At 36.9% G+C, this 21,316-nt stretch overlaps 1 protein-coding gene across 3 annotated transcripts in view; it reads right to left on the reverse strand.

Moving 5' to 3' along the window:
• LOC131168380 (protein SHOOT GRAVITROPISM 6) overlaps positions 1–21,316 on the reverse strand; it is a 128,190-nt gene that overhangs the window by 54,575 nt on the left and 52,299 nt on the right. For all 3 annotated transcript variants that reach the window (XR_009140284.1, XM_058127752.1, XM_058127753.1), the window contains 3 exons: positions 12,107–12,188; positions 261–406; positions 86–166 (listed from right to left, as the gene is read on the reverse strand). Coding sequence is in view for 2 of the 3 variants with exons in the window: in XM_058127752.1 (XP_057983735.1) it covers positions 86–166; positions 261–406; positions 12,107–12,188 (309 nt within the window). In the remaining variant the exon portion in view is untranslated. The remainder of the gene's footprint in view (positions 1–85; positions 167–260; positions 407–12,106; positions 12,189–21,316) is intronic.

A 21,316-nucleotide genomic window follows, 5' to 3' on the forward strand; every position in this document is an offset into this window, starting at 1 on the left:
TTTTAGAAATCATTAACAATACTGAAACAAATAACCGCAAAACTGATTAGATATGCATAATGACAATCAGCACTGCTATTTGTACCTTCATAACAAGATTTCTGGTGTCAGTGGTAAGCCTTGGCTCCACAGAAACCAAAGTAGTGCATGCACTTAAAGCAAGGGCCTGAAGATACATTCACACTCCAAAAAAGTCAAAAGACTGACGCAATGGATAAATAATGCCAGCATAACATAACCAATCCATAACTGTATAGAACCTGCGTGTGCAGAAACTCAAGATTAGAATCACTAAAGTCGTCATTGTCATCTCGGCCCATCAAGGTCAATATATAATCAAGCAATTGATCTCTTCTTTTCAGTGGGAATGATATACCACTCTCTGCTGCATTGATGACAGCACAACCTACGTCAACAGCACAATACAAATATATCAACTTCACATGATTGAGGACAAGTTATCAACACTATAAAATAAGTATTTCAGTACATATAGAGTAACAGGTTAATTTTTAAGATCAGAAATCTAAACTAAACCATGTTATCAGTAATAGACATTAAAGAGTGAAAGAAAAGAAAAAAGGGATTGGATATCTGTCACTAGAAGAAGAAGAAGAAGAAGAAGAATAAATTTTGACCAATTGGCAAAATACAGAATATAATTCATGCAAAACATGCAAAAATTGGCAATATTTCCAGCTTTAAAAATAACAATTCTCTCTATGTGTGGGAAATATTCAGTGTCCTTCAGTGCAGCAATATCAGTTTACAATCCACTGAACAGATCAAAATATATGATCCTATTTGTCAATCTTCTGAAAATTTGGATAAGCACCAAAGATTGAGGATTGTAACCAACTTTGGACTGTGAATGAGCGAAGAGTTATTCAATGCTGAATTCTTGAAAAGCCTCACCTACCATGCTTTTTGGTGAAAAGAGGCCCACTGCAATCAGCTTCCCCCCTTTCTATCACCCATTTATAGCAGTCTTGGGCTGATACAATCACCAAGGACATCTCTACACAACCCAAACAACTGTTTCCAGTTCACTAAAGTGCCACTTTCTAGCCAGCAGAGAACCAAATAACACATTTTTCCATAGGCTTCCCAGTAACTTCCCTCCCCCTCCCCCCTCTCCCAGCACACAGTTCCCACACACACAAATCATAAAAAAAAAAAAAAAAGGAACTAGAAAAAAAAAACAAAAAAACAGAAAAAAAAAAAAAAACAAAAACAAATTCAAAACAAAACAGAACAAAAAAGGACCTACTATCCTTAAGAAATGACTTCCTGACACTAATGACTTCGCAAATTGTTGGCTTTCTACCGCAGACTCGATCAATTCAAGAATTAGAATAATAGTTACATAATGACAACTTAACAAAAATTCAAACACAAATAAAGATAGGAAAAAAGTATGCAGGCAAACATTCATATGCGCACAAGTAAAGAAAGTTGTCACAATGCAGAGTCCCAAAATCTAATGCCTTGATGAATAAGAATGAAAATAGTGCTTCAAATCCCTTTAAGTTCAATGAAGTCATCAGCAACCTTCCATTTAGCTTAGGTGAGGTTGAGTCGCCAAATTAATTGACAACATACATGAAATCCTAAGTAAATCCTAGGTTCATAAAACTAGTAGGGCTTGGTCTAGGAAACAACAATAGGTTCAGGAGTCGGTTATGTGCGGGTAAGTTATTACAGCCCCCTACGCACCCATTACATGAATGGTACTTAATTAACCTCCTGTTGTCTTAAATTTAAGGGGCAGAAGACACTGACCCCCTTGAGGTTTGTGAAAAAGACACTGACCTCCCATGAGGTTTTAAAACTCCCATGGACCTCTCTCTCCTAAGTTTTTAAAGCTCCCATAGACCTCCCTTGACATTTTATTTTTGGGAAGCTTACACCCCTCGAAACTTTTTTTCTTTTTGCAAAATAAAAGGGAAGGTTAGTGTCTTTTCCGCAAACCTCAAGGGAGGTCTGTAGAATACAGGGAAGGTCCCTATGATTTTTAAAATCTCAGGGTAAATTAGTGTCTTTTTGCCAAATCTTTTTCCCTAAATCTAACCAAACACAGCCTTCAATTTACGCAATCCTTTCACAATTACACACCACTTGAATATTGAATGCCCATATGATATTTAGTATCCCCGGCGCATGAGGTTCTTCTTTCCTCAACAAAATGCTATCACATTGCTCTTGAGCTCCATTGTTGGATGGATTCAAAGAAACATTATTTATTATCAAAAAGATATTCAATAGGATCACATCTAAGAAATATTTAACAACGAATTCAAAAGAGAAAAATGTTGAGAAATAATTCAAAACATTATGCTCTCCTAAGGTTTCCCTAGAAGTTAGGCTGAATTTTTAGAATGCAAGCCCTTTTGGTTCAATCAAAATTTGTCGCTAGCAAGATTCATGTCGATGATACATTCTAAGAGAGGTTAGCAAGTGAGAGGTACAAACACAGTCGAGGCAATCTAAACACCAAAAAATAGAAATAAACAAACAACACAAACACCTATGGACATAGTAACCCAAAATTCCATTTAGGCAAGAGAAACCCTCAAATAATTTCTAATTATTCCTACACATTTTGGAAATTTCGTAAGATTTCCCTTCTAAGAAAATTTCAAAGAATCTACAGGATCTTCCTAAATTAGTAAAAACCAGAAGGAGTAAACTAAATTGAAATTATTTGAATTTTCAAAACAGAATAGCATTTTAATATACCCCAAAAAAAAATTTTGAATTTTACAATTTTTATGGGTTTGTAAAATATTTTTACAATAAAATTCATAAAATAATAAATACCAGTGCATAAACATAAACACCAAAATGCAAGAAAATCCATGTATTACTTGAAATCATCTTTTTTTTTTTTTTTTTTTAAGGTTATTATGACTGTTTTTGGATTTTTAATGAGTGAAATTAATGGGAAAAATACATAATATGAAATAAGAGCAATAGTAGAAACAACAGCAATAATAATAATATAATAATAAAACTACATAAAAAATCTTTTTGTTTTCTACTTTTTTCATATCTTCCTTTTCATATTCTTCTTTGAATTATTTCATAGACAAATAATTTTATTAGAAGGGAAAACAATGTACAAGAATTTTATTAGAAGGGAGAAGAATGAATGACAGAAAAAGAAAGGGAAGAATAATAAAGAAATAACAGGGAGAATAAGAAATCCTCCCTTTACATCAATCGCAATTAGTTATAAAGAAAATACAGCACAAACCAAAAGCCAACTCAATCAAGCAGAGCCAACTAATTCCACTGCAGGTCTTCCAAATAAACTTAATGGAATAAGCCATTGACTCTCACTTTTTGATTTCTAAACAAGTGATTTGCAGTAGTATTACCTAGTACTAGAACTACTACTACAACTGCTACTATTACTTCACCTTAATAATAATAATATTAATAATAAAAACAATAATCATAACAAAACTACTTTAAAAATCTTTTTGTTTTATATTGTTTTTGTGTTCTTCTATTTAGATTCTTTCTTGATTTCTGTTTTTATGTCCACTGATCCCGTAGATGAGTGGACTCCCATGTAATCCCGTAGATGAGTGGACTCCCATTCATGGGCTCTACCACGGTTGAGTAGTGGCTCCTAGTTTGGTTGCATGATGTGGTGTGATCAAGAATGGCTTCCATTCAAAGGAGGAGTGGTTGGAACTCACAAATGAGGGAGAAATTGTTGACAATTTTGTCTGAGTCTGTCCAGTGGTTAAACAGTGGCTCCTAGTTTGGTTGCATGACATGGAGTGATCAAGAATGGCTTCATTCAAAGGCGGAATTGTTGGAACTCACAAGTGACAAAGAGATTGCTGAGAATTCCAATTGGGAATTTGTCAAGCATTGGAAAATAGGAGTGGAGTGCCCAAGACAAATGGCTTAAGCTTTTGGGCCAAGTTGGTATTCACCCATGTGTATCAAGCCCGCCCATGAGTACTATCCTGGTCCTAACATGATATCTGAGCTGGTTACTAGGAGGTCATGGGTTCTAGTCTCGTTGCCTGCGTTTATTATGTGGTATTTAAAAAAAAAATATTCCATTCCCTATAATGGGTGTTATCTATCGTGCGTTGATCCCTCCATGTGCTGTCAGGCTGCACATGTGGGGGAATGGTAAAGCTTGACATACATTGTTGGCCCATAACCTAACAGCTTAAGCTTTTGGGTAAAGTGGTAATCTAACAATTTCTAATCAAAGAGAATAATAAAATAATAACCTAAGGACGGGGGTGGCTTCCTTCCTCTTCTTCATTCATGCGAATGTGCCTAGGGTTTTCCCTATAACCTGCTGCCAACAACCGTCACAATTATCCGCAGCCAACCAGTCCACGAGGTAGCTTCTTGTTTGTCAACAAAACCATCTGCGACAGCTTCCACCCACTAGAGACTCCCTCTCCCCTTCTCATTCTCCTTCACTTCTTAGTAGCATCAAGGAGGTGGGGACTACCACCATGGTTTTAAATAGTGGCCACGACCATTACATATTTAAATAGCAGCCATGACTGTTACGTAGCCCCGTTACAAAATGATTTTTTTGCATCCCCAATACTGTTGCACCATCTAAATCAATGGCAAGAAAAATCACACCTATAACGGCTATTACAACCACTATCTCTACATAACAGCAACTACAGCCATTACATAACCGCTACAAGACCCTTATGGCAAAAAATATATACTTTTTATGTTTAAAGTGATTAGTGAAAAAGTACATATACAATTTTTCTATCAATAGTGGTTTAAAACAAATGTAAATGCCGTTCCCCTTCCTAAAATAATGTTAGTAAGCTAAACTAAAGGATCCAAAATACAATAAAACTCTTTTTTAAAATAGTTACAAGCTTAAAACATGCAAATCTACTAATATACATAAGGATGGGTGTGCTTGAAAAAAATTCACGGTTGTAACACCCGCTTCCCATTATGAAGCATCCACTACTCCCGCAGTCCACTAGTCCCGTTACCGTTTCGTTACGCTACCATCTACCACTATTTAAAACCTTGGCTACCACCTACCACCAAGTTCAAGCTGCCACCCACGTGAACTGTAAACACTAGTTCAAGCCAGGCTCCTCTCAGCTTCTCTTTAGGAACCTCTCTTTAGGGTTGTACAAAATTTGCTGAAAACCAAAAACTGACAAAACCAGACCGAAATAAGTTCCGATCTGTTCCTTCGGTTTTTGGTTTCGATTTCAGTTCTTGAAAACAGATAATTTTGGTTCTTGGTTCAGTTTCGGTTTCTAACCCAAAACTGATCCGAAAAATCGAAAAACCGAAATACATTATAAAAATATATATTAATATTGTACTACAATAGAATATTTAACTAAAATTCATATATATATTAATAAGTTCTTCAACTTACATTCTTGTAATCTGCAGTTATGCAAAGAAGACTCTGTTCTTGTCCATTTCCAGATGTTGAGCTCCTTTCTTTTCCCTAAAATTTTCGAGCAATAGATGGGGAAAAAAAAAATAACTGCCAACGCAAGTGATCCAAATGGGCTGGATGCACACAATTCATCCTCCAGTGCTCCGTACCTAGATCGCTTTTATGGCCTCATCACCTATGGTTCACTTTGATTCACTTTTCCCACAAACATCCTGATATCTACTTTCAATGGATCATGACAGTTCCTCTTGAACAATGTTGAATGATTCATTGCATCTTAGATTACCGAAGGACCACCCTTTGGCCTTCGATCAATCACTAATCTCTTTGATTAGTTGATCCAGTACCCCATCAGTTTTAATCTCATCTCTACATTCTCGAAGTAGAATTAATGCTTGGATTTGTGCTTGCAAAATAAAATTTATCCATAGATTCAGGAACTCAAAAATTAAAATAACCCTGAATCTTGCTTTGAATTCTGATCAAGTTTCTTCACCTTTCAATCCTTTTTCAACCTTTCGGCTTTTACCCAAACTAGAAAATCAATTAAGCTTTCTTGTGAATCAACAGAACAAACACAAATCACTAAAAAATGCACAAACAAAAATTGGATGTGATGAAATAACTCAAATTTTCAAGATTTGATCAAGAAAATTGGCCAAGACATGAAGAATGCAAAATAGCAGGGAGAATTGCTATCCTATGATAAGAGGTTTTACTTTGTTCTTGTGAGAACACTTTGCACCTCTGCAATTTTCAAGAACTCTAGTTAACTTGGATCAATTACTACTAATTTACTATTATGTTTAATATGCAGATCCAAATCTCTGTTTATGGCACATTTTTTAGTTCATTGTTAATAGAGGCAATCCAATGCATTAGGCTTCTGTCAAATATTTTGTGAATGGCCAAATGAATTGGCTTGAGGGACTAAGATTCACCTCAAGACCAATAAAATATGTGAGAGACCCAAGATCTTTCATATGAAAGGACTCTTGAGTCTTGAGTAGAGCAAGTAAAGCCGAATCGAAACCAGTAATCACAACATCATCAACATAAACCAAAAGAACAACAATACCCATGTCTGATTTCCGAAGAATCAATGAAGTGTCATACTTGCTCTGCTTGAATGAAAATTGTAATAAAGTGGTGCGGAATTTATCAATCCAGACCCTCAGGCTTGTTTGAGACCATAAAGAGAACGATGAAGCTTACACACATATGAAGTCGGACAGGGAAACAAGCCCGGGGGTGGCTACATAAAAATACACTTTTTAAGATCCCCGTGTAGAAAAACATTCTTGGCATCCATCTGATGTAGTGGCCACTCAATGGAAGCAGTAATAGCCAGAATCGTACGAACAGTAGTCATCTTAGCCACAGGAGCAAAGGTCTCTTCATAATTGACACCATATTCCTGATTATTCCCAAGTGCAACAAGGCAAGCTTTGTAACGATCCAGACTTCCATCAGATCGGACCTTGATTGAGTAAACCCATTTACAACCCAAAGGAACAATGGTGGGAGGACATGGCTCAATGTCCCAGGTGTGATTGACCTCTAGAGCGGCAATTTCTTCATGCATAGCTTGTCGCCAAAAATCATGCTTGGCAGAATGTGAGAAGGAAGTGGGAATATCTAAATTGGACAATGCAGCAGTAAGAGCTGAAACAGAGTTACCAGAACTTGAAGAGGGAAACCCATACCTGTCTGGGGGTACAGACACTCGAGAAGAGCGACGTACCAAAGACTCTGGAGGTGTTGCAACTGACTGAATCTGGAGCGTGGTAGGATAAGATATCGGATGAGCTACCGGAAGAGACTATGGCCAGGGGCACTGCGTATACACAATGCCTAGTTTAAAAAGAGAACTGACTGGATGAGGATCCAAGAACTGCTCCTCAAAGGAGGGGAGAATCACAGTAGGAGAGGACGATACAGAGGACACAGGAAAGAAATGTTGATTTTCAAAGAAAATAACATTCCCAAAAATGTGTGTATGATGTAATATAGGATCATAGCAAACAAATCCCTTTTGACACACATTGTATCCCAAGAATGCACGTCGAACATATAGAGTAAATAATTAATGTCACTCATGAGAAGGAAAATGAAGAAAACATACACAACCAAAGGTACAGAGGTTATCATAACTAGGTTGCTTAGCAAATAAACGGAAATAGGGAGACTCCATGAGTAGGACTTGAGAAGGTAAACAATTAATCAAGTAGCAGTTTTCAAAGCCTCAACCTAGAACAAGAATGGAACAAAAGATTCCAGCAAGAGAATACGGAGCACATCTAGCAGATGACGATTTTTCCGTTCGACTACTCCATTATGTTGGGGAGTACTAGGACATGAACGTCGATGAATAATGCCTTTAGAAGCCAAAAATTCCTGAAACTCAGGAGACACATATTCACCACCAGAATCTGTGCGTAATGTCTTAATAGAAGCAGAAAAACGATTGTCAATATACACTAAAAACTCAGTGAAAGTACGAAAACCTCATATTCAAAGCGAAGAAAGTAGACCCAAGTAAATATGCTATGATCATCAATGAAAGTCGCATAGTATTTAAATTTTTCATGCGAACTAACCGGGGAAGGTCCCCAAACATCACTATGGATAAGCTCAAAACACTGAGAAGCTCTACTAGCATGCAAAAGGAAGGGAAGAGTTTTGCTTTTACCAAGGTTGCAAAAGGCACACTCAAGAGATAAAGCAAAACATTCTTCATTACCAAGTAAACCAAAGTTCAATATATGAGATAAGATCTGAGTATTGGAATGGCCTAAACGACGATGCCATACCACACTAAGACCTGAAACATTACTACAAGCAAAAGACTTAATAGAAGAAACTGGAGAACGTGTTGGAACAGGGAAAAGTAGTGGAATCAAGAGCCCCACTTTAGGTCCCTTCCCGATTGGCTCCCCCATTACCTGGCCCTACACAACACAACCATTACCAGAAAAATTAACAACACAATTGTTATCAACTAATTGACCAACGGAAATATGATTCGTGGAAAGCTGAGAAGCAAGAAACACATTAGTGAACTTAGAAGAGGCATCTACAACAGCAGCTATTGGCAGAGAACTACCATTGGCAGTCTGAATAGCAGATTAACCAGCATAGGGCCGAACATGACACAAGGTAGGGTGATTATTCGTCATGTGATTAGAGGCACCTGAGCCCACATACCAGAGATTAGTAGAATTGTTACCTTGGAGCCCCATTGCTGATAATGCCGAAATTAGCATCTGTTGCACCATTTCAGGTGCGCAGTAATTCGCTGGAAGAGGTGCAAGAACAGAGAATTCACCTAAAGAAGAGCCAGGGGCCGCAAAAGTCACTATGGGGGTACACTAACAGAAGTCTAGAATGCCTAGGCCTAACGATTCTGCGGGCGGATACAACATTCTTTGATAATGTGACCCATCTTCTTGCAATAAAAGCAGAATGTCTTGGCACAATTAGCAACGATATGTCCAAATTCTTTGTAGCAAAAACACTGCAAAGTGCTAGAATGTGCAGGCGGTCCTCATCGTTGAGCAGCATAAGCCACAAGTATAGACCCGGAAATACCATAAGATTGTGTTAGAGTAACTTGAGTACTAAGCCGTTGTTCTTCACGAAGTAACTCACCAAAACAAACATTCAAAGAAGGAACATGAGAGCGATTTAGCAGAGATGAGCGAACAAATTCATACTCATGGTGGAGTTCCATGAAACTGATCGCAACAACTAGTCTTGTGAAGACGTTAAATAATGGGAAGAGAAGCCAGAGGAACATCCGCAGTAACCAGATCAAAATATTCATTCCAAACAGTCAGAAACCCCAAATAATAGTCTTGGATGGAACGATTGTCATGTTGAAACATGGCAATCGCATGCTCTAACGGAAAACGACAGGCACTGTTATCTTGATGATATACTATTTTTAAATAAGTCCACATGGATTGAACGGTGCAATAAGGTCACAAGTTGGAGACAATATGTGGCTCAACCGATGCAAGAAGCGAAGACATAATCCGAGCATCAAGCACAGCCCATGAAGGACAAGTTGCGGACTCCTTGGATTTATCAGGATTGGGTGCACAATTGGTGCCATCAATATGACCCCAAAGATCTTTTCCCTTCAGGAAAAGTTCAAACTGAAAAGCCCACGTAGAATAATTGTTGCCTATAAACTTGGCACACATAGGTGTGGAGTCCATGCTAAATAATGGAGAAAATCGAGAAGCTAAAAAAAAACAGACTGTGCCGAAAGAAAGAGACCACCAGAAAATCTAGAAGCCCAAAATAAACAACACAGGCACAAAGAAAAACCAAGAACAACCTCCCTGCACTAAAAAATTAAATCTTGAACCAAAAACCTGCTGTGCCGAGAAAGATAAGTGCCAGAAACAGCAACAGAAAGTTGTTGCTTGGTTGCCGAAGGTCACAAAAAACAACAGAAACTAGAGAAATAAGTGGCAAACCAGAAACCTGTTGTGCCTGCTTGCCGAAAGTCACAAGCCTGCTTGCCGAGAGTCACAAACAACAGAAAATGGAGAAATAAGTGGCAAACCAGAAACCTGCTGTGCCTGCTTGCCAAAAGTCACAAACAGCAACAGAAAACTGTTGCCTGCTTGCCGAGAATCACAAGGACATAAACTGGAGGAATAAATGGCAACCCAGAAACCTGCCGACAGCCACGCAACCACAGAAGTACTGAAAGAACAGAGAAAAATTCCAGAAGAGAAAACAAAAACACAACAGCCACGAAACCAAGAAGACAAAAAAAAAATCGAAGGGAAAAAAAAAAAAAAAAACTAGCAGTCTTATGGCTCTGATACCATGTCAAATATTTTGTGAATGGCCGAATGAATTGGCCTTGAGTCTTGTAGATTATATATAGACTTTACAAGAATGCTATACATGGAAAGTAAATGGAATGTAAATAAGGACTAGCATGATTCTAGCCCTATACTGGTAAACTATAATCTGTTGAGCCCTATACATGTAAACTAAATATATGCTAACTGTACAAAATAATGAATTGAAATATAAGGAAATAAATGTGGGCTGAAGTAAGGAACTTTTGCTTTGTTGTTTGCTGTTCCGTTGACAGCTTCTAGGGAGAGTGATAAGTAAAATTATTTTTAGTTCTTAAAAGAAGAAACCTGAAATGCATGCTTTTATCCTTTTCTGCATTTCCCTCAATTTCATTCCTTCCCCCTTCCTCCCTGCCGGGGCGAAATCTCAATCTCATCTCTTTGCATTTAGTTCTTTTTTATTATTATACGTTTTACTTACATAATATATCCTCACTTGTTTCTGACTTTGCAATGGTCTGTCCCACATCGGATGTGGTAGAGATTTGAAGTCCCTCCCCCAGCTATAAATATAGGTTTTCCCCTTCCCTTTATTACCAACCTAGCTACTAGCTGATGGATTGAGGGCTTGCATTATTGCGCCTGGCCTACATTTGACTCCCATGGCCCTCTTCAATAAAGCTCCTTTCCAATAAAGGCCCAGTTGATTTGTAATGGGCTTTGACTATTATTAACATTGGCTGAGGTTCAACTCGGTAAGAAACCGAAAACCGAACCAGAGATTTTTTTTTTTTAAGCCGAACCATCAGTTCACAGCTTGGAGTTCACCCCTACCTCTCTTAATCTCTTTACATGACCTCTGTCCTGCCCATGAGAAGAGCAGCTAATGTGCGAGTTATGGCCTTCTAGATCACTAATGCACAATCAATAGGGCACAAGTGGAGGTGACATGGTTGTTTTGTTCTTTGGTTGCTTCATAGGGGCTCAGGCTCGCAAATGGGTGCATAGGGGCTTGAGCATGTAGAGTATCAATGGGATATTGGGCAATTATGATGATGATGGTGACGATGAAGATGGATTTGGATTAAGATGGGGATGGTGATGAAGATGACAATTATAACCAAGATGATGATGATGATGATGATGATCATTATAGATTATGATTGTCATCTAGTGAAAACTTAAAGTACTACACAAATGATGAGAAAGAAGAACCATTCCTCTCTTAGCTACGTGGCTCCCTATTCTAGGGATTGTTCTCTAAGTATCTTCCTAAAGTGTGCTCCCGCCTTAGGGTATTCCTCCTCCAGTCCTATTGGGTAAGCCCAAGCTTCCTTTAAACAGGACTATGGCTTACAAAATGATGCCCTAATGCATGAGATACCTCTTTCCTAACCCAAACAGGGCAACATTCTTCAAGAGCATATAAAGAAATTGTTTCGCCAAAACTGTTCTTTTCTAAATGAAAAAAAATGAGCAAATACTTCATTTAGATATTTCATAGATGTTTCCATTGAAGCACAATCAGGTCATTTATGCCCAGCTAACCCTGGCAATGCATGGGACTCTGAACTGACAGCAACTCCTGGCCAACCCTATGTAATTGAACTGTTAACTATTAAATTTTGAATTTAAATTTCCATTCCAAGAACAAAAAAAAAAATGAGGATGGGACTGGTCTCAAGCCCTCCAAACCATAATTATTACTTAATATAAAATCAAAAAGGCGAAAATAATTCAATTTGAAAAATCCCAACTAAGGGGAAAATGAGGATTAAACCAAGCAAAATAGGGAACTTAAGGTCCAATCAGCCAGACGAAATGACACGCTTACAAAAGTAATACAAACCTAGTAAGTCAATTGCAGTGATAACAGCCTGCTTTGCTGTAGGGTGGCGAACATGAAGAAGCCGTGATAGCATATTAGTTCCCTGTAAGCAGCGCAGCAATAAATAGTATAATCTGGACTATCAAAACACATAAACTAATGATGAAAAAGAATTACATGAAGGTGTAGAAACTTATTAGTTCCCTGTAATACTTCAGAAAAATAATCCAACAAACAATGAAAAAGAATTACACGCATGAATATGGAGCCAATCAAAAAAATCGCAAAGCTTCATTCCCAATTTGGCAAAACAACTGCTGCTTGATTCTTTCCAATAAAAGAAGAAACTTAATTTGCAGAAGGAAAAAATAAAAAATAGAAAGTAAATAAATAAATAATATCATCACATAATATATAGTCATTCAGCAATTCACACGTTGAGAGAAAGAGTTTACTGAGTCTGTGAAGTGTTTGTCCTCCGTTAAAATTCCGCTGCATAACTATTTTCAGTTTATTATAAATGTGTAATACACGAGAAGGAAGCTTCAGGCCAAATCAGAGTTTTGAAAGGCAAAACCCGTAGGAAAGAAACCATCCCCCCCCCCCCCCCCCAAAAAAGATACCTACACATGAACTCATCACAACGTTGGCAGCAAACCTTGAGAAAGTCTCCCATAAGATGGTACCAATTTAGATTATTTTAGTTATGCATAATTCCATCATTTTCAGTCGACTTTAATGAACAAAACAAGGAAACAAGGAAGCATGCCTAGGTCCTTGATTTCAAACTGCTTCTAAAGCCAACACTTCTTCACATCCACAGTGCCTCATGAGTTACTACAAGTGACAACAATATCATCCACATAAACCACCAAAAGCACCATGCCTGACTGAAAAGCACCAAATTTCCAGAATGGCAGTGCATATAAACCCAGAAGCAGAAACTACCATGCCAAATTTACCAAGTCAGGCCCTAGGAGTTTGCTCAAGCACATAAATGGCCTCCTAAACCTAGCGATTTTTCCACTAAGCAATATCCCAAAGGTTTCACCATGTACATCTCTTCCTCCAGATCTTCATACAAGAAAGCACTCTTAGCATGTAACAATATAAGAACCAATCAAAACTAACCACTAAAGAAATCAAAATCTAAACAAAATTTAGCCAAGCTACAAGAAAGTCTCAAAGTAATCATCTCCATATGTCTAGGTAAATTCTTTGGCCGCTAATCAGGATTTGAGTCTATTGAAGTATCAATGGACCTGTCAGGATGATTCTTGAATGGTAAAAACCCCACAAAACTTAAGCAGCTGCTTACCAGGAGGAAGATCCACCAAGTCCCATGTCTATTGTGAAGTCAAGGCCTCCATTTCTACATCCATGGAAGCATGCTTCCACCCAGGATTAGCAAGAGCATAAATATTAAAATGGTTAAGTAGCCACTTTACCTAAAACCTTAAGCTGTTAGATCGTAGGCCAACAATGTTGATCAAGCTCTAACACTCCCCACACATGCAGCCTGACTGCACATGGAGAGATAAACACACAATAAAAAACACCCACTACAGATAATTTATAACAAACTAACAATAAATACATGCAACAAGACTGAGCCAAGGCTCTACCATGTTCGGTTACCACATTACCTAAAAGCTTAAGCTTTTAGGTCATGGGCCAACAACGTATATCAAGCTTTAAAAAAAAAAAAGAAAATGCAGAAATAGAAAAAGCAAAAGAACACGCCATAGAAGGAAGACCACATAAACATAAGTGACCAAGAACTTCTAAGTACAATAGGAAGACCTACTGTGTTTCCCCTAACTGACATGCTTGACACTCTAGATGTGAAATAGACTTAAACTGGAAAGACTTGCTGCTGCTTCAAAAGAATGGAGGTCTGAGGTGAACACGCCATAGATCCAAAGAAACACATGAGAACTAAACAAACGAAACTGTTTGAGAGGAACTGGAACTGCTGCCACCCCCATAAAAGTAAATATAGGCCGTCCACCCAAAACCCTCCACCAATGAGCTTCTTCATATGAAGATCATGGATAAAACAATGAGAAGGGTAAAAGATTACTAAAAAGTTAAAATACTTTGTCAAATGGTTCATAAATAACAAATCAATGGAAATTACAATACAGGAAAGAGAGGAATAGATTGGAAAAGGGAGAATTTTATGAGAACCAGAAACATGAATAATTGAACCATCACAAAGTGAAATTTTGAAGTACTAAGTACTAGATTTTAAAAAAATAAAATAAATCAGGCCTCCATGTCATGTAGGAATCGTAGGATGACACAACAAAAGCAATAATCCAAGGATAAGAGGGCAAAGAGGCCAGAAGGATTATCATATCTAAATGGCCATGGCACTTGATGCAGTAGACGGCAGAGTTTGAGCTTGTTGAACCATGCAGGCCATCTGCTTGTACCTCTTGGGACACAGAGGATAATATCCTCACCCCTCCAATAGATAGGCTAGGTGTGCTGCAAAGAACAGCTTCAAGATCATCTCCAGTCCAGCAAAGGAGGCAACAACCAGTCATTTTGTTTTACTTCTTGGAATGAGTGCAAACAAGAGCACCACCGGGATCCATCATCTCTACCAAAATGACCAACACCTATTCGGCTCCAGAACCTCAACCCCTTCTGCCAATGCTGCCTTCCTCATGACCAAAAGGTAGCACCAACTGTAGCTCAGTCATCCTTGGGAGAAGCTTGAGAAGAGCTAGATTCATCTTTGGCAATCCTCTAGACTCTAGCACAAGTTTCATTCATAGAGGGTATGGGTTCTGTAGAAAGGATATGATCATTAACTCTTTATGAATATTAGGACTCAACCCAAACAAAAATACAGAAGTCAGAAAATTATGGCCATTTCAACTTAAACATCTCAACATCAGTAATCATCAGTTGCTTAATACCCCACAAAAATACCCTTTAGCTTTTAGTGTATTGTAGTACTCCATACTTCATGCCAGATCTACTCTCCTGATCAAGCTTGAAGAACTTTTCCAGATAGGCAACCATTCCACATGACCCTGGCAATCCAGTGAACATCACATTGGCAACAACAACCACACAAAATTATTATCATTTCTCATAATCTTTTGTCCTGAGGTGGGGGATCCAGTGCCAAATATTTAGTCTAGCCTTCTGCATTTTGTACACCCTCACAGCTTGCAACCATAAAGGATAATTGACAGAAGCAACCAATTTTATGGCTGTAATATGAATAATAACACTATTCACCCAAGCCCTTTTTTCTGTTGAATCCATAACACACTCGATGCAGCAAAAACCAAGAAAGACTCTGCTCAGCGACAAACCACCATACAATAGACAATACAATATCCCATATGATATATTTTTTAGGAAATTAATACATAACAGAGAGTATTGGGATTTCCATTTTTCAAATAATTTTAATGAATGAGAATTCGATGAACTTTCCATTTTACTTAACCGATCATTTCTTCTGTTCGACAGGAAAATACCAGGGTTTGGAAGGGTGATTCATCAGGTCTTTTTTCCACTGAACCTTTCTTCCTCATCTTTTTAAATCTCCTGCCCCAATTTTTTTTAGCTTGGATCCACATCATTCGGAAGGAAAGGTTCCTTTCAAGATTCTGATTTTCATGTGGACTGTGATTCTGACAAAGTCAACACGCAAGATTTGCAACGGATCACTATCAGAAGAGCCAATCCTAAACCCAGACGTCTGTGATCTGTCAAGAGGCCAATGAAATGAAGTCCCACCTCTTCCTCCATTACAAGGTGGCAACCCATCTTTGGAGCATCCTCTTTTCTTGTTTTGGCACATTTTGGATGCGACCTTGGGCAGTGACAATTTCCTCTTGGGAGTGTTTCAACTGTGTGGGGAGAGACCCCAACTGTGATGGTTTCAGAATGGCATTTTGAAAGAAATTGAGAAATTCTGCAAGAGGATAGTGTGAGGTTTTTTTAAGGAATTCCACAAAAACTGGATGGTGGATAATAGGGTGAACTCTACTTTCAAACCCTTGTCCCAAAAGAGAGATCGATGAAGGCCAGGGATTTCAGGCCTATCAGGCTGGTCAGTAGTCTTCACAAGAATCTCTAAAGTTTTAACAAAGAGATTGGGAGAGGTTTTGGGGGAATATAATGACCATGGTTCAGCATGCCTTCAATAAAGATAGACAGATCTTAGATGCTGTATATGTGGCCAAAGAAATGATAGAAGATGTGAGGAATAGGGACAGGAGGGTGCTAATCTTTAATCTGGACTTCAAGGAGGCTTATAATAGGGTGAATTGGGACTTTTTTTGAATAACGTGATACGTAGGAAAGACTTCATGATAAGTGAAGGAAGTGAGCTCAACCAACATTTCTGTTATTGTCAAATGGCAACCTAGAGAGTGGTTTAGAGCTTCTCGAAAGCTTAGGTAAGGGAATCTGCTACCTCCATTTTTGTTTACCCAGTGATGGATCTCCTAAGTAGGATGTTATCACATGCTCACAGCTTTGAGCTGATCAGGGGTTTACCTATTGACCAGGAGGAGGGAGAAGTGTCTCATCCAAGACCTAAAGCTTTTTCTACACAGTAAGTTTCAGACCAAAGACTTGGGACCATTGAAGTACTTCTTGGATATAAAAGTATCAAGATCTCGTATGGGAACTGTCTCGTCACAAAGGAAGTATGCTTTTGATCTTTTAGATGAGATGGACTGTTGGGATCCAAACCTGTTGATACACCCATGGATCCCAATAGTAATATAATGCTAGATATGGGTGATTTGTTGCCTAACCCAGGTCGGTATTAGAGACTTGTCGCAAAGTTGAATTATCTTACAGTGACTTGAACAGATATATATCCTTCGCAACAAGTGTTGTGAGTCAATTTCTCGATTCCCCGAGAATAAGTCACTAGGATGCAGTAATTCGCATTTTGAGATATCTCAAAGGTGCAGAAAGGAGAGGTCTCTTATATCAAGATCGGGGCCACACTCATATTCAGGGATATACAAATGCAAATTGGGCCGAATCACCTTCCGATAAAAGATCCACAACCGGGTATTGTATCTTAGTCGATGGTTATTTGGCATCTTGGAAAAGTAAGAAACAAAATGTGGTTGCCAGGTCGAGTGCTAAGTCAAAGTATAAGGCTATGGCGCACACTACATGTGAACTCATTTGGCTGAAGAACATGCTGAAAGAACAAGGTTTTCCACATTCTCAGCCTATGTAGTTGATGTGTGATAATCGAGCTGCTATTCATATTGCCCCCAACCCTATCTTCCATGAGCAGACAGCACATTGAAGTTGATTGCCACTTTATTCAAGAGAAACTTGTACAGAAGCTCATTATAACCACTCATGTGAAGTTTAAGTTTCAGCTTGCTGATTTATTCACTACAGCCTTGGGAGGTGCTCGTGTGAAATTCATTCATAACAGGTTAGGAGTATATGATATTATATATAAAAGCTCCAGCTTGAGGGAAAGTGTTAATGGTTATTTAGTCTTTTCGAATTATTATTATTATGCGTTAGCATTTTGTTAGTAATAAGTGTGAGTTAGTAAAGCTATTATGGTCATTCCAATCGTACTTACATATATTATAAATAGAGGGAGAGACCTATCAGTGAGTTTAGGTCTTCAATTTTACCCAATTACTCAACAATAGAAAAAGAAGATATATCATTAATAGAATAAAAATATTTATTTTTTTTATAGCCAAGAATTTTTTAAGAAGGGTGAAGAATGTACGGAAGAAAAAGAAAAGGAAAAGAAAAAATAAAGAAAGAAGAGGGAGAATAAAACATCATCCCTTTACATCAATAACAATAAATTACAACAAAAATTCATCATAAATAGAAAGCCAACTCGACTACTCAATGAAGCAGAGCCAACCAATCTTGCTGCAGGGTCTTCCAAAGAAACATTAGCCACCCCTTTGAAAATTCTAGCATTCCTCTCCAACCAGATACATCAAATATTAGCCATAACAGTGCATCGCCACAAGGCTTTCCTATCCTTTCCCTTGCCAAAACCCCTAAGCGTGATGGTACAAAAAGCCTTCAAAGTGGAGGCACAAACCTGGTCTTTGCCACATATACCAAATAATTTATTCTGCACAACCCAATTAAAAGGGGAATGAGGAAAGAGATGTGAACAAGCCTCTCCACTCCTCAAACAAAGCACACAAACATCAATTGACGGGCCTTATTAAGCCTTCTCTTTAAAACAAATCATTAATATTAATTCTTTCAAGAATTGTAGTCCAAATAAAGGCTTTTATTTTTCAGCAAGCTGTAAGGCTAGTTCAAAGAACACAAACCAAAAGGATCCGCATTAGGATCACAAGTCAAGTAGGAGAAAAATTATTAACAAGAGAATTCTCTAGAAGGATCTAAACTCCAAACCATTTTATCACTTATGAGCATGAAAAAGAATCAAGCAAACTGGTTGAGACAGCCAAGTCATTAATCTCCATATCATTAAGGAGTTATTTGGTATCACTATCAAAACATATAGAAACAAAAACCAAAAACCAGAAATAGAAACTAAAAACTACATACCAGCAACACGTTCGGTTAATATTTATAAAACTAAAACAAATTTAAAACTTAATTAAAAATGCTATAAAAATATGATTAAAATAATAAAATTGCAAATAATACACATTAAAAATACTATAATAAAAATAAAAATTATTATAATTATTTCACTTAATTGTTGTAGCTTGAAAATTTACCTTATAATAAAAATTTTATTGGACATGACAATTGAAAAATAGAAAAAATATTTTGTAATTGGTTTTTATTATTATTTTTTGAAATTTATGTATATTTATTTAAATTCATATGATCATTTTATCTTAATTTTAATTTAAAAGTACATAAAATGAAGGACTTAATCTAAATGAACTATTTATGGGTATTAAAATTTCTAGCAACGAGTTGTCAAAACAACTGAAAATCATAAAATCTAATTTTCTGTTTTTTCGTAAACAACTGAAAACCGACAACAAAAACAAAATACTAGCAATATATGGGTCTGTATGGTATCGTTGTTGTTTTTGTTTTCTGTTTCTACTTCTCCACAGTGAAGAAAAAGATTATAAAAACTCATTTTATGCTGTCAGTTTTCTATTTCTGTAACCTGCTTTGGCAAACTGTTGCTAGAAATTTCAATATCAAGAAAGAGTTTTTTTTGGATTAAATTATTCATTTTATACACTTTTAAATTAAAATCAAAAATAAAAGATCATATGAATCTAAAAATATATTTAAATAAAAATATACATAAATTTCAAAAATTAACAATAAAGCCAGTTACAAAATACTTTTAATATTTTTCAATTGTCATGTCCATTAAAATTTTTATTGTAAAGTTTGAAAGTAAAAAAAAAAAATTATGTAAAAAAAATACAATAAATTTTATTTTTACTATAGTAACTTTTTTAATATTGCTTATTTGTAATTTTATTATTTTAATCATATTTTTATTATATTATTTGATTAAAGATGAAAATGAGCATTTTTAATTCAATTTTTAATTTGTATTAGATTTATAAATGTTAACCAAACAGATTACTAGTTTCTAGTTTTCAATTTCTGTTTCTATTTCTAGTTTTTAGCTTTGGTTTCTAATATTTTTTTTTTTAAATTTTTGAAAAAGATACCGACCAACCCCTAAACAAACGTGATTTTATAATTTGTTTTTTCACTATGCCAAAATAGAAACAAGAAAACAGAAAACAGCAAAGAAACCAAACCAGCCCTAAGATTTATCCTAATCTAAAAGAGACTATCCCCTTGCCAAGGAGGGAAAAAATTAGAAACAAGGGTATCATGGAGATCAAAAACTCGATAAAGACGAAGAAAAGCAATAGCCAAAAGCATCTCCTAACCCAAAGGTCCTCCGAAAAAAGAATTCATTCCCCATTACCCACCAAATATTGGACTTCTAGAAAGAAATAATCATAGATCATACATTAAGATTATACAAAAAGGAGAATAAAACATCTCCCTATAGAAAATAGAGGTTAAACCATAAAGAAAATCCAAGACGCTCACTCCTTTGAAATACCCATAAGAAATAAAAAAGAAACAAACAAGAAAACCACAGCATGCATAATCAAGCCACCAGATATTGCCAGTCTCGTTGAATGTCCAAGAAGCTCACTCCTTTGAAATACCCATAACCAACACACAACAGCGATGCTGGGTAATGAATCCTTTCCCAAACCATTAAAAAAAAATTCAACTTTTTCTCCAAAAAGATACACGCATAACGCTCCAACCATAAACCCCACAGCACTGCAAAAAAGTACATTCCCATAATGCAGCTCAATCCTTTCTCCTACCAAAACTATGAACAAAATAACAAAAAAAATCCCCCATCAAAAGATCTGGACAAACACAACTCTGTCCCAATAAACCAAATAATTTATTTCACACTCTCCAAGCAAAATCACAATGCAGAAAAAGAGGACGTGTCGTTTCGGAACTTTTATGACAAAGCACGCAAACATCTAGGGCAAAAGCCTTCAAAAATCTAATCTGCAACAAGTTATTGGTATTAATTCTATAAAGCACAACCAATCAGATAAAAGCGCTGATTTTTTTGGGGACTTGGCCTCCCAAATAGTAATATATATATATATATATATAAAGGCAGCCCGGAGCACAATGCATGGGGTATGCAGGGTCCGAGGAAGGGGCGGAACTCACAATATGATTTAAATGAATACACCCCCGAAGGATCCAAGGACCAAGAACAAGAATCCACACCCAAAGAAGTAAAACAATTATTCAACAAAATGCAAAAATCTCATCCATCTCCGATATCCAAAAAAGAAAATCACAAGAAGCCAAAGGACTACCCAAATCAACAACCACCAAAAAAAGAAAAAAACGCTATACTGCCTTGAGCTCAAAAGGAAGATACGAGGAAAAGAGGTAGACAAAACAACATTTTTCAACCAAATATTTTTCAAAAACAAATACCAAAACCCTTTCCCACCACAAATTTATTATGGGTAATGAAGAGTCGATAAATTTGAGAGATTATCACCACGAGCACTTCAAAGAACATCAAAATCCCAAATTGGTATCCCACCCGTCCTCATTCAGCCCAAGCTTTCTTTTAATGACTCTATGCCAAGTGTAGAATCCTCTAAAGGAAACTGCCGAAGCCATTTAGCTAAGAGAGTAGTGTTTTTAGACACCAAATTTCCAAGA

This window comes from Malania oleifera, chromosome 11 (genome assembly GCF_029873635.1).
Source record: "Malania oleifera isolate guangnan ecotype guangnan chromosome 11, ASM2987363v1, whole genome shotgun sequence".
Taxonomy (NCBI): Eukaryota; Viridiplantae; Streptophyta; class Magnoliopsida; order Santalales; family Ximeniaceae; genus Malania; species Malania oleifera.